The sequence below is a fragment of the Pocillopora damicornis genome, chromosome 11 (genome assembly GCF_964200805.1).
Source record: "Pocillopora damicornis chromosome 11, jaPocDami1.2, whole genome shotgun sequence".
Classification (NCBI taxonomy): Eukaryota; Metazoa; Cnidaria; class Anthozoa; order Scleractinia; family Pocilloporidae; genus Pocillopora; species Pocillopora damicornis.
Genome location: NC_142680.1, coordinates 15853229 through 15868228, shown reverse-complemented (window position 1 = coordinate 15868228; position 15000 = coordinate 15853229). Strand labels below are relative to the sequence as shown.

Here is a 15000-nt window from a genome sequence, read left to right as displayed (position 1 = left end):
CAGCTGCTTCACAGTCTGAAAAACGTCTACCACACCTTCACTTTTTAACTGTCCGATTAAAATACTGAGGGCGCAGAACACTCCTGTGCGACCCACTCCAGCGCTGAAATGTAAAGTTGAAGATGAAGTTGAAGAAGAAAATAAACTTAGGGTCTGCTCTAAACTGCGCAAAAGGTTGTCTTTCCACTAGCATTTATTAGCGAAGGGCAATACCTGATATTAACATGCTACAAGAGTTTTCATTGATTGATAAATTAACATTTAAATGAATATAACAGTTTATAACGAGCGTAGTAATTGAAATATTACTGCAAAGTGGTATATAGGATGAATAAAAATACATGAATGTGTGCAAATTGGTAACATTACAACGTGCGCGTTTTAATATACCCAGTGAAGCAAGCGAGTAATGCCAAAACCGACAAATTGATATGGCTGTCATTCCACTGTTAGGAATGAAAAGATCTTCCCTAGGGCCTTAATTGTCCACTTATAGTTACAGGGTATAAATGTTTTACAAAGGTGGAACGAGATTCAGGAGACAACGTTAGGACTAAGGAACACCAGTGAACTTAATAACGACTAAATGAGCATTTTTCAATTAGGACCAAAGCCAGACTATAATATATGCTTAATAATATTTTAATTATAAATACACACCTGCAGTGCACAGTAATCTTAGTGTTTTCTGACTGCTGCTGCCACCGTTGTACTTGCCCAATAAGATCGATCAAGCCAGTACCTGATTCTGGAGATCCTGAATCAGGCCATCCAGTGTAATGATACTGACGAACAACTCGCGATGCACTTTCCTGAAATATTGACAAGAGAAATGTGTGTGTTTGATAAATGCTGTCAGTAGAGATTTTAGGGTGCATGTGATCGCTTTGAAGAAGATAAAGCATGTCTTGGGAAATTGGCACGTTTTGTCATATTGCTATGGTCCTAAAAGCCTTTTATTAACTTAACCCCATTCTTCTCCTTCAATCTAGGAACCGCCATGGATGGATCTCCCCGTAACACACAAATTCTTGGCTAATTCTCTGACATTTTATTGGTAATAAACAGAAAGTTGCTGAAGATTAACTGAAGAGTCATCAGAACGAACCTTGGTATGGGTGAGTTTCATTTCTCTCATTGTGTAGTCTTCATAGGACGTCTCACTTGTCTTTTCCACTACCAAAGTGCCAATGTGCGCGGGCTTCTCTGCAGGCCAGTACTGGTGTACTTTGACCTGTACACATAAGATTAAGCTTTACAAATCGATTAAATCCAGAGTCAGATCAATTACATAGATAGACCTCCTACCCTATACAAGTCAATTCCCACTAAACGATGACTCGAAAGCTAAAGATATTTTAGTTGATGCTTAGTCATATCTTTTTTCCCTACAGCCGTTACGAGTAAATGGATGCATGTATCCATTCGCTGGTATTTAAATGAATATGTTTACATAAAGTTATGAGGAGTAACACTGCATGCATAAGACAACGAAGCTTACAGCCGCTCACTAAGACCAACAAACTATTATAATCAGGGGTCTTACTATACTTAGGAGGACCTATCTACAAGTAAAGAAGGCTTTTTTATAGGTCTCTCAGAAGTTGCTCACGAAAGTCGCCTTTTAGGAATACATACTTACCCATAACCGACATAGAATGGGGGTCACTTACCAATGTAAGGCATCTCTATTAACCCCTGCAAAAATAACATCCCTAACAAAGAAGGTAACCTTTTCCTAGACTGATGGATTGATTGTTTTAGTTGATTGATAAATTGTCGGTTTATTGAGCATACCTTGTCACCTTCTGTTTCTTTTGATAACACGACTATGGTGGAAGATTCTTGTTCCCAAATCATGCGCCAGAAGTCTGGTATAGTATCAGGTATGGGTGCCTGAGTTGCAATGAATGCTCTCCTAGTCATGTAGCCATCAATGAAGTTAGCATTGATGTAATCAGAGCCTTCCACTCCTGAGATTACACTCAGTTTAACCCGGGTTTCATCATACGGTAACGCATTTGGATAACGATTCTTGGTCACGTTGCAGGCCATGCTAGCAGCCTGAGCTGTGAGCTGGGAAGTGTTGATGCAGCGACCTAGCCGGATGAACTCCTCATCCATCTCACTTTGGCCTAACAGCATAAAAAAAATGACCTTATCACATCAAATCGAACAGAGGATGAATAATACTCTCAAGGCCGACTGAGGTTGAGAGAAATTCGTTTGATCAGAGGAAATTTTTCGTGAAGTTTCATCATAAACCTTTTTTAAAGCCTCGCAACCAAAGGATGCTACATAAGAAAACCGCTACATTTATAAAAACACAAGTGGAATGAAGCACCATCAATAAAATGGTTTTGTAATCGCCATTAAGCCTAGAACTCACAGAGTAGCACTTCTATGGAGTTATTTCCAATTCGTAATATGAATTAGATAAGGGATTGACAGGATGGTATATGTTGGGAAAGACACATACCGCTCGTTTGATTCACTTGCATGAGGTTCTTGATATGAGATCTAAGATCATTTGCGTGTATTTCAGTGAATCCGGAATGGATGGCCTCCACCAGGACGTCATGAATCAAAATGTACTGCTCTTCAACTTGTACCATAAAATTTCTATCTTGTCGCAATGAGGTGACATATTCATATACATCCACTGTTTTCTCTGCAGCAATGCGGCGCAACATTGCGTCTACCACAATGAATGTACCAGTTCTGCCCACCCCGGCACTGCAGTGAACAACCTGAATGAAAATTCACTAATGATATATCGGAACTAATAAAGGACCAAATATGTGTGCCTCTTTTTTTATTTCTGCAGTTAATATTTGCTTAGATTGTGGAAACTTTCCTGTAAGTCATCACTTGTTTCAGAACAAGATGATAATCCCCTGTGCTCAGTTACAAGATGCAACATAACGATCACTGAGAGAGAAGAAAGTGGATTTTTTTTGTTTAATTTTTTTCTAGATTAGAAGTTAACAATAATATTTCCACTATGCAATATGCCATTTTCCTTACTAGAAAACATTTAGCTGATTGTACGCCCCACCACTCATTTAAATTCTTTCTCACTTCTTCCTGCGAAATATAAGATAACTTACCATAGGCCCTGCGTCCGGAGGATTTGCTCTAGAAGCCTTTCTCACAAACGTGAGGAGTGAGGAAGGACAGTCGGGAACACCATGGTCAGGCCATACTGTGTAATGATACTGATTGACAGTTCGTTGTTCTGTGTTATTGGCGTGCTTTAAAGTCATGGTGCGGATGGTGAATTCAGTGAGCTGCACCGTCTGCATCAAGGTTACTCGAATGTCACCATACGATTCTGCACCTTCTGATGGCCAATACTGGTGACACTTCAGGCGACCCTTCTCCTCCAAGTTTGTCACCTAGAATAGGGTGAACGGGCATACTTCAAGCGTTTCATGGTGAACTGTGTTAGGTTATTCACAGGGATGAAGGAATTGGGTGAGCACCTCATCTTTCCCAAATCCTCTCTCCGACTAGGATTATAGGCGGGCACTCGCAAATTGTCGAGGAAAACTGATAATATCGTACGGGTGAGGGGAAGGGGTGGGGGAGGAGTGGTGAAGCATCAATGGCTTAACATTTCATTCCGAAGAAATAATTCCTTTCTAAACGGTTCATGTTACAAAAACCACAGACTTTTACACACACAATCGACTGGAAAATTTCAATTCTGTAATATGAAAGAAATTCAAATTCTTTTAAAGATAGGCATGGAAAGATGTGACATTTTCTCTTATGGCTACGCTGCACAATGCACGGTAAAATGAACATGACGCAACTAAATCATTACAAGTGATCTACGTTGATTATTACTTATTATCAGAAAGCACAAACCATGACGATTGTTTTTGTCCCTTGCTCCCAGACCATTCTCCAGAAGTCATCTGACGTGTGTTCAAGTGGTCCTTGGGTGGCGATATATGCCTTATCCTTCTGATAACCGTCAAGGAAGTTGGCGTTAATGTAGTCAGAGCCCCGCACACCCTCGATTGGAGTCAATTTTACTCGGCTGTGGTCGTACGCAACGATATTGTTGTAACGGTTCTTGTGTTTGTTCTCCTCGGCCAAAGTGGCTTTGGAAGTAACATTTCCTTGAGAGCGTATAGCACCATACTCAACAGAAAATAAATCATCCTCTTGAAGGCGTTTCACGTGGTCTTCAAACTCCTCGACAGCTATTTCCCCTTCTGGATCGAAGTTTTCTAAGTTGAATAGAATAAAAATTATCAGTTTATTATTTCATTTGCACAAACAAAGGTTCTTTATCTAAATCTTTGAAGAGAGCCAATGAGCAGTTTGCTATCTTTCAATTCTATTCATGATAACATACGCACTCATGTACCGGTTCAGTAAACTGTCGCTTATGAAACCCCCCCCCCCCCCCACCGTTACATGCCCTTTTACTTGTAAATAGATATGCATCCAACTATAAGCGGCCTTTCATGTTTTGAGATAGGTAGGGAACTAGTTTTACAAAGACGTTTTGAAGCCTAATTAATCAAAAGGATAGAAGCCCCACTGCTTGTAAGTCTCCCCTAGAACCCCTTTCGAGGTTTATAAGACCAGAACTTGTAAATTCAGTAATATTATTTTAAAGCAGCTCTTGTTAAACAAACTTAATGTACGAAAATGACTGTTGATTGTGCAACGATGGTACAAACATGGTTCACCATTATTATTAATTGTATATTTGAAATTCAATACCAATCCTCATAACTCGAACCCCCACTAATTCAAAATAGTCAGCGGAGCTAATTATAATTAAGTTCCAGTTTTCGAAGCTTATTCTCTGAGAAATAAGTTTTGGAAGATGGAGAACGATGTCATGGGGAACAATGTCTCATGGAGATGCTCCCTTTAATACTGAGTTGGAGAACTAGACAACAGACTGTGTCTTAAAACCTGCTCGTGCGCTACGTAAAATAGTATCACAGACGACGAAGAAAAGCTCTATCAAACATTGTTATCGTAAGGCAAATGGTTACAGTAATGTAACAGAAGCAAAACAAATTTTCGGCAAACCAAAAAGAGCCAATAACAAAGAAATTACATCAACCTAGAGATATTTAAACTAAGTGCTGAACTACAACATACCGTAACCTTGTTCTTCCAAAGATATCTCTTCGCCGTCGTCATTTGCATTATTCTGCCGTCGACCGCGTAACCAGACAATCACGATTCCGCCGACAACAACTACACACACTATGAACAGTCCTATAAATACTCCAACAACAATCAGGTGTTTGTTCTTCTTTCCAGGTGTTGGCTCTTCTTCTCTTGGAAGGGTTTTGGTTGTAAACTGAGAAAATCCCTCATCTTGATAATAACCATTTTCGCTAAGGGAACGTTGAAAAACAGCGTACTCCGTGTTGTCATCAAGCTTGCCATTAAAATACTTTGTATAGACTAAACGAAAAAAAGAAAGGAAAGTCGAAAACACTGAAAATTAAATGCAAGATTTGATATCCAAGTAACATGACAAAAGAGCCGCAGAACCCACCCCCAACATTCCTAACAAACCTTTGGGTCTTCCTACTAAAAGGGTAATTAATATTAGCAACTGAGTTGATGACATGAATTGGCTACCGTAAAGAATTTAAAAGCTGACGTGTAGGGCGTTAGACCTTCGCCATTCACTCTGACGAAGGGCTAACACTCGAAGCGTCAGCTTTGAAACTCTTAACGGTGGCCAATTTACGTCTTCAACTCATTTGACAATACTTATTACCCTGTTATATTCTTTCACTGATGCAGCACCACAGTTTCTTCAGAAAATTATCCACTCACCTTTTTTCCTACCAATAGTTTGACACCAAAAGTTGCATATTATTACTCGACTGGCGTTTTTTTTTAAATACAATAGTGAGTGAAGGGGAGGGGAAAGTAAGATTCTCTGGATTGTCATGATCGTCTGAATAGTCTTGGAAAAGTTTTGCAATAATCGAGGCAATTTCGTGGAAATACTACCAAAACAATTGGGAGGTTTGGACGCAGCGCACTTTGATCCACACAGTAGTGTTCCCTTTAAATTTAAAGATCGCCACAATTTTCTTTATCTCTTGAGAACACCTCATGATCGCATGGAATCTAAGCTTAAGCAAGTTTAATTTATATAAAGGACGTTCAATTATTTAATTATTTTGCCCCTCTCCATTTCGATCGCTGTATTCATACAGACTGATGCAATCCAACAAGTAGGTAAGGAAATGCATATAACAAAATAGATACACGCAGTCAGCTAAATCAGTTTGTGAAACTTAAATCTGTATTTAAGTATAATTTGTAATTCAGATCAACTGGGAGAAAGTTTATGATTAAATTACTCACCTTCTATGTGCTTTCTTCTTGCCACAACACCACTTCCTCTTCCTCTTGAATAGTACTTCTCATCTCCAACAGGAAAGGTTTTACTCTGTTTGTTATCGTTAGAAAATTCAGCCGTAATGTAGGGTTCACCCTTCGATTTATCTTCATACCTTTTGATGACATTAACATACTCCTTATCTGATGGTTTTCCAGGATCTTTCCCTTCTTTTAGTGGTACGACGATGATTTGGTAGTAACTGAAATAAATAAATAAAAAAGGTATTTATTAAGCAATGTAGAAAGTCAAAACCCAGTTTAATGGCATCCCATTAAAGTAAAAGAGGAATTAATGAAAAAAAGCGAATTCTCAAACGAGCAAACAAGTAAGGTTTTAACATGATATCTGCTTAAAAAAACTTTAGATGATAAAAGTGAAAGCACGCAGTGACCTTATTAAAGTTATCACGACTTAGAAAAAAAAAAAAAGCAAATTTCAATGACAGGGTTAACCCTTTAACTCCCACGGGTGACTGAGACAGAATTTCTCCATACCAAATTAATACACTATCAAACAGACAAGTGATGAGAATAAATAAAAATATCAGCTTGGGGATTATTAGTTGATTCAATACCAAATTCTCAGAACTAATATTATAAGAATTGTATGGCAGATAGTAAGGAGAATTGCTAATGAGATCCGGGCGTGAAAGGGTCAAAACTCCTTTAAGGAGATATTTGCATGTGATAATTGGGGTGATTCATTGAATTAACTTTAAGATTAGACTTTTGGAATCATTCACAATTCAATCTCGAGCTAGAAAAACCGACAAAAAAACCAACAATATATGAAATAAACAATTCTAACCTGACTTTATCTCCATTACTCAAAATTTGCCAGGGTTTAAAGGCAACAGAAACTTCATTTGTCCCTACGTCGTCAGGATCCGGAGGGGTGGGTGGGTCTTCAACAAAGAGAAACACAGATAAATGCAAATCAAAAGGAATATTTAGAAATTACGTAATATTTAAATGTTCATGAGACGGTAAGTCCGGAAAATCGAATGCGAAGTAAGCGGGTAAATCATTTTTGGTAACGTTTAGTGTACTTCTGTCAGTATGGATTTACATCAATTATTACACAAGTCCTGCCATTGCATGTTGCCATAGTTATTATTGTCATTATTATCATTACTATTATAATTAACATTATCATTATTATAACAATCAACCAACCAAAACGATTATCATTATCATCATTTATTAAAGATTCAATAATGGGTGGCATCATTGTCTTTAAATAAAAAGTATATCACTCAATAGCTTTAGTTGCCTTAGGTCGTTCCTAAGATCTTTGCAGTACCCATTAGAAAGGCTATAAGTTAAAAAACCAATCATGCAAGGACCACTTACCTTTTTCACGAAAGGATGAAAATGCTTGCTCATTGTTCAAGGTGGTTCAATCACAAAAGGAGCGAAGGATACTTTCCTTTATTTCCCGATATTTTGAATTTTTTTAAAAGATCCTTTCATGAAATTATTTGTCTTTTCCTTTTTCTCAGACTTGAACAACAAGAGGATACGCAACGTTTTTTGTTGAGCACGTCTTTTGTTTCTCATAGTTATCATTGGCACTATTACCATTATTATTACTTTCAATATTATTATTATTGTAATCATTTTTATCCTTGTTAATGTAATTATTATCATCAATATTATTAAAAAGAGAAGAAATCAGAACATTCGTCACTTGCGTTCATGCTACATTTTATCTTGCCCTTTTTTTTAATTCAAGATTTACGAAAAAATAACAAAGATGGTATTATTTTTTGAACAATTATAAAACGTCAAAAAGTTATTGCTTTTTTTAATCAAATTTTTATTATTAAAATCATTGTTATCATCATTATTAGCTATTTAGTTTGTTTCTCTCACCTTTCGTTTTAGCCTCCGTGGGTTTACTTCGTGGACCTTCACCTTTGTCAGTTGCAGCCGAAATGTTAAAGGAGTACGTGGTCGATGCTCTGAGCCCATTTATTACCACTTTTTCTCTATATCTTCCCACTTTCCTTTGTATTTCTTCCTCGCCATCCGTATACCTTATGACATAATTAGTGAGGTAGCCATTCAAATTACGCTCAGGAACAGGTTTCCATGCCAATTCAATACTAGTGCTGTTCTTTGTTGTTGCAGAGATCCATTCCGGTGCCTCGGAAGGTACTGAAAAGCATATAATCAATTTTAAGGAGAAAACATGTACAATAAAATACAAGCGATATACTTCAAGTTAACGTCAGGTCGGTCACTGGATTTATTATATGACCCGTGAGGCCCCGCGTGTGCAATCCCATTAAAAAAATAGAGAAGCCTTGACTGTGCTCTATTCTGTTAGAAAGCATGTAGGAAGCGGCTAGAGCATGAAAGAAGTGTAGGGAGAAACACTCGCCAACGTTTCGTGTTTTTCCCCACTTCTTGAGTGCTCTAGCCGCTTCCTAAGGGCTTTGCAACAGAACAGAGCACGGTCAAGGCTTCTCTATTTGTTTTATAATAAAGAATCCGTTAAATTCTCCAAGCATCACTTTCAACTTTCAAAACAAACTTTATTTCCAAAGCGAACAACAGTGTCGTCAGCATGCTTTACAATCTAACATAAGCCAATAAGAATCGCTGTAAGAATGTATCAAATAATCTGTTTAGCTGTACGAGACTAAAGCTGTCAAAAATGTCAAACCATCAGAGTTAAAAAATCATCAAAGTTCACATTCTGCGATAATTTACAAACTTAAATAGTTTGGCAGGTCGAATTTAACACTTTTGCCTGAAATTTTTAAGTCACTGATACAGAATCTTATAGTGAAATGTTCAGTGAACTTCAGCCGAATTATGGCTCTTTAAAACACGCGAGTTTTTTCACATGACAAGGTAGAAAACAAACTGTTCAAGGCGAGTTTTTTATAAATGAACGACAGCCGAATTCACCGGAACATGATGATCGCTCGGAATGACAGTGCCGCAAAACTCGGCTGCAGTGACTGATGTGGCTTTCCACTTAACGCATCGGAAAGCATATCAGAGCAAGCTCCTATTTTTTTCACTCAAAGGACGGCCGATAAAGTTTCTGATGCTTGCTTCCCTGCAATGACCGGAGATCGCCATGACGAGCGAGCGGCGATGGACCTCAGCATGATCATATTCGCTCTGACACCGTCATGATTAGTATGAATTTTAACAGATATGCCAGTTTGGTTATATTTGTCATCATTCCTGTTTTGTTCTGTTTTTGAACACAAAACTTTAAATGGTATACGAGTGTTAGCTGTGTTTGATTTTTATTACCGTATGTAAGCTTGCAATCTAACTGAGCGTGAAAACCTTTTAAACTCGGACTTTCTATTTTGTTCTCCCTTTGAGGATTTTCGCCCTGCTCACGTTTTAATAACAAAAATTAATACGGAGACACGATTAATATTCTCAAACAAATAAGCTAAAAAATAGAGCAAAGAAACAAAAAATGCTCACAACAGTCATGTTTTGATACTGTCGGAGTTGCTCCGGCTTAAGAGAAAAGTAAGATAGGTGCGTATTGGTTGCATATTAATGATTACATAGCTTAGTATATTTTGAGCACTTTGTCGACGGACATCTTCTAAACAATTGGACGACTGTCTAAGCAACTCACCATCTTCGTCTGTGTTTCTCTCCTTAATTACACTCCGACGGCTGACACCCTTGCTGTTGAAGGCCTGTATGGCAAACTGGTATGGTGTGTACTTATCAAGAGACGCTAGTACTAAAAACGTGATATCCATTCTGTTAACAGTTCTGTTCTTCCATGGTACCTCTGGCTCGCTTTTTCTCTTGTACAGGATGTAATAGCCCAGAATATCACCTCTAGCGTCTTCCTTAGTGAGCATCTAGATGACAATGATAATACTAAACTGTGATAAGGGAGCCGAGTACATTAAAATCAATCAACAAAGGTATCAAACTGCCATTAATTTTAATATGTTGAGTAATAATTTACTCACACGGCATTTTAATCATGCTCCACAATTTCCTTTCGGTTTCCAGTCTCTCCAAGCGATAATGATGAATGATGATGAATATTAATATCTTTTAGCCACAATTACTTGATAAATATACTAAATGCAACATCACTTCCTAAATTGTATTACAATACAATGCGATAAATTCATTTCTTTAGCTCCTGCGGTCAGTTCAAAAAATGTTTATGCATTCATTGTAATGTTAGCACAGTTGTGACCACTCGGAACCATAGTGAATTGGTAAATAAGTCACCAAAAGTGTCCAACCTGCCCGCTGCGCATGTCTTAGTGTTCTCTTTTTCTGAGTGTTATAGAGCACAGCTATTTAAAAAAACTTTTGATAACGGTGTCAGTGGAGCAGGAAACTCTAATAAATGCTAGGTAAAAAAAAGTGGGTCTACTACCTGCCAAGAAACGTTAACAGCAGTAGAATTGAGGACAGTCACGTTAAAAGGTGGAGCGGAGCGTGGTGCTGTAAACAAATAATAGCACATTTCTCCCAGTGAGTTACAAGAAATATATAGAATTGAAGTATAGAGTTTTTCTTAAAAAGCCCAATGGTATAATAGCAATACATTTACAGTTAAAAAAGTCAACTCAAGGCATAGGTAAAGCCTAGTGCAGAGTTAAAAAATATCGAACAAAACATTGCAAAAAACACAAAAAAACAAACAGACAAATGACACGAAGTAAATGTAAGACAAGTGGTAAAAGCTCAACACCAACTTAATCAATTTATCAGTTGCCGAAGAAATCTTCAAAATACAGGTATATGATAGAATTTATCAAATGAAAAGGAACTTAAAATATTAGAAAAAGAGCACCTTCTTCTTCGGTGGTAACATTTATTACAGAGCTGTAGTGACTAGAACCAATCATGTTCCTGGCAGACACCCTGAGGTAATATGTTGTCCAAGGAAGCAGCTCTTTGATAGAAACTCTTGTGGAGTAAATCACACAATTATTCTTTAAGAGTGTTCCTTGACATATGGCATCTCTGAAAGTCTGCTTATCTTCTTTGATTTCCACTGTGTAGTTCTGAGTGGCGCTGTTTCCATTAGAACCAGCCGTCCAGGAGACATTCACTTCCCGTGAAGCTCTCGAGATCACTTTGACATCCTTTGGTGGGTCTGGTACATCTGCAGGAAAAAAACAAACAAACAAACAAACAAACAAACAAACAAACAAAAAAAGAAACAAAAAAGAACAAGAAATTAGAATTACCGTCAACGATTTCTAAAAGTCTCCACCGAAAAGCTAAGGACAGGTTATAGAGGGCAATTAGCGTTATTAAATGTTGTCTTTTTTTCCTTTGGCAACGTTTCCTCTCATATCATACTACGGCATACAGCTTATGAACGCAACAAAGGAATTTAATAAAATATTGCATGTCACAGCAATACAGGGCATTTGAAACTACACTGGGTAATATCTGAAAACATTTCTAGTGAATTTACTCACACTGCACTGTGAGGGTAGCTGCAGATGAATATGCTATATTCTTGCTGTTTTCAGCTACACATCTGCACCAGACATGTTTGCCGCTTGACGTAATTCGCAACCCAAGAAAGTGTCCTTAAGAGCCACACTACAAAACTGGCGACCTTGAATTTAGCTAAACTGGGAAGCTTAAAAGCCGCTGTTTAACTAACCGTTAACCTTTTTCGAACCATAACATTACGGCCTTTTTTTTGGGACTATCGAGCCCTACTTAATGATCCCAATAACTCGTTGTCTCATGAATATTCCGCTTACTTACACTGAACATCTACAACAGCAGCCATAGACGTATCATTTCCAAGGCTGTTGTTCGCCACACATCGGTATGCTCCGCTGTCTACTCGGCTCGCTTTGGTAATTGCCAACTTCTTTTTGTCTGCTGAAAAGCTGATCCTGGAATTGTTGCCAATGTCAGATCCATCTTTGGTCCATGATAGAGTAGGGAGCGGATATCCAGTAGCACTACAGTGTAACGTAACGTTTTCTCCTTCTGTTTTTGTCACATTACTAGGATGAGTGGTAATCTCACTTTTATCTACAATTGTAAAACAATTGCAATGAACATTAGCAACACTAGTTATAAGTGTCGACATCTTTTTGAATTCGACAATTCAATGGTCGTTCATGTTTACAGCAGACATGGCTGAACCAATTGAAATGACCTGCAAGAACAGTATGACTGTTTTTCCAGACTCTCGAGCTCACTTTCTACCGAATAAGTTACAAGAATTCAATGAATACTCACTGGGCCCCACTGAAAACCGCCTTGGCGAGTTGGGTTCCTTCATGAAAAATCGTTATTATTATTATCATTATTATTATTATTGCTATTATTATTATTTTTATTATTATTATTTTTAATACTTACATTCTACAGCTAATGTAGCAGCGTCTGAGCTGGCATTACCAATGCTGTTGTTAGCCACACAATGGTATTTTCCTCTGTCTGTTCTGTTCACATTTATTATCCTCAACTCGTTGCTTTCTGCTGAATAACTGATCCTGGAATTATTGCCAATAGAATGTCCATCTTTTTTCCATGATATTGCTGGTAATGGATTTCCAGTCGCGTTACAATAAAAGGTGGTGTTTTGTCCTTCCTTCACCGTGTCATTAGAGGGATCAGTGATAATTTCCGGTTCATCTGAAAACGAAATAGATAGACGGATATGAATTTTATCCTGGTTCCTCATTCACTCAGTATCTCTTTAAAAATGGTACTCGGTTAATTATTCTGAACGGCATTCACCTTTTCCAACGAAAAAAATTCCCACTTCAAAGCAAACCCGTTTACGCTGATCATAAAGAAACAGGAGAATACATAAAAGATTGGTCGTTGGAGGACGATCGATATCTTAAAAGACAATCCAATGAACTCACATTTCACATTTAATTTAGCAGCTTTTGTTGTGTCGTTCCCAAGTTTGTTGCTCGCCACACATCTGTATTCTCCCCTGTCCTTTCTGTTCACATTTGTTATCGTCAAAACTCTTTTGACAACTGAAAAACTGATCCTCGAATTGCTAGTTATAGCCGATTCATCTTTAGTCCAGGATGTCGTCGGTGATGGATTTGCAGTAGAATTACAAGAAAAGGTCACGTTTCCTCCTTCTTTTATATCCACACTTTTAGGATGAGAAGTAATCTCAGGTTTATCTGCAATTTTGAAATTGATCTTGTTAGCAAAGGGCAAATAACTGATAAACAAAGCGTCAGCATAGAAATGCATACATGACTGTACATCCTTTTTTCTGCTATTAAAAAAAATCATATGATGAAAGATGTACTGCAGAGGGTAGGAGCAAATGCTATTCAAAGGCCATGTTTATTAGACAAAAAAGTTGACTACAGCGGAAACAAAAATAAAGGGTGAATTGGAGAAAAAAGTGTGAAAGCTTCTGACAGTCGACACTGATTATCAAAACGCAACTCATACCTTGGTAAGAAAATAGAATACAGTAATGATATGAGAACTTACATTGGATGTCAACAGTAGCAACGTTTGAGGTATCATTTCCCAAGCTGTTGTTCGCTACACATCGGTAGTGGCCGTTGTCTGTTCTGTTCACATTTGATAGGGTCAGCAGCCTGTTATGTATTGAAAACCTGATCCTAGAATTGTTGTTTAACGGAGATCCATCTTTGGTCCATAATATTATCGGTGTTGGGTTTCCAGTGGCATTACAAAATAAAGTTAACTTATTCCCCTCTTCTTTTGTGACTTTCGCTTGAGGATGAGAGACAATTTCAGCTCGAACTGCAATTAAAAATAAAATTTACATTGCAAAGTACTAACACGAAAGCATAAATATAACATGATAACAAATTTCGTCATACGACCGCTTGGCTCGCGGTTTGCTTTTTCAGCTTTGCTCCACAGTCAGACAACTGCCTGATCATTCTTCAATCTTTCGGTGAAAGGACATAAAGTGGTGCTACAAAAAGAAGCTCTTTAAGAAGAAAGGCTGCATAACGACAAATAATAATATGCTTAACCACACAATAGTTGTACTACGTACAAGAAACGGTTCCAATTTAGAATGTATGTTGCGATATCGCTTACAAACAAACAGCCACTATGTACACTAACGTACGACTAGTCACTTCCCATCGTGGCAATTTTCTCCTCGTAAAAAACATGAACTAGACCAAGAGTAAGCATGTCAGTAATTAGTTTGAAAATCATCGGAATACTTTCGGGTCAAAATAAGTATTTTGAATGAAAAGCGAGTGAAAAATGTGTACTTCTCGAAGTATATCTTGTAATACAAACTAAGCTTACCTCGGTAAGAAGTTAAAAGCAATGAATTCGATCAAAATTTACTGCATTTAAGCGGGTTAGCTGATTTAATTCGAGATAATCACGCGAGAAAAATGAAACAATCGAATTAAATTACAATATAGAAATATTTTACTTAAGGTTAGGTATATACAATCCGCTTACATAGTAATATCATCACTTACATAGTGAATATCACCGCTAGTGCTTATACATACAATGGCTAATTTGAGTCACTTACACTGAACATTAATCGTGGAAGCGTTAGTAGTATCCGTTCCAACTATGTTTTTCGCTTGACATGTGTAATCGTCGCCACTGTCTATTCTGTTC

At 37.6% G+C, this 15000-nt stretch overlaps 1 protein-coding gene across 1 annotated transcript in view; it reads right to left on the bottom strand.

Annotated features, from left to right (window-relative positions):
• LOC149037792 (receptor-type tyrosine-protein phosphatase S-like) overlaps positions 1-15000 on the bottom strand; it is a 29185-nt gene that overhangs the window by 673 nt on the left and 13512 nt on the right. The window contains 19 exon segments of the mRNA XM_089187368.1: positions 1-103; positions 661-812; positions 1109-1234; positions 1798-2135; positions 2480-2750; positions 3111-3398; positions 3874-4241; positions 5134-5445; positions 6367-6602; positions 7211-7307; positions 8278-8562; positions 10022-10256; positions 10793-10860; positions 11213-11527; positions 12148-12423; positions 12757-13032; positions 13269-13544; positions 13867-14145; positions 14909-15000. The exon segment at positions 1-103 is cut by the window's left edge and continues 33 nt beyond it; the exon segment at positions 14909-15000 is cut by the window's right edge and continues 187 nt beyond it. Coding sequence (XP_089043494.1) covers positions 1-103; positions 661-812; positions 1109-1234; positions 1798-2135; positions 2480-2750; positions 3111-3398; positions 3874-4241; positions 5134-5445; positions 6367-6602; positions 7211-7307; positions 8278-8562; positions 10022-10256; positions 10793-10860; positions 11213-11527; positions 12148-12423; positions 12757-13032; positions 13269-13544; positions 13867-14145; positions 14909-15000 — 4393 coding nt within the window.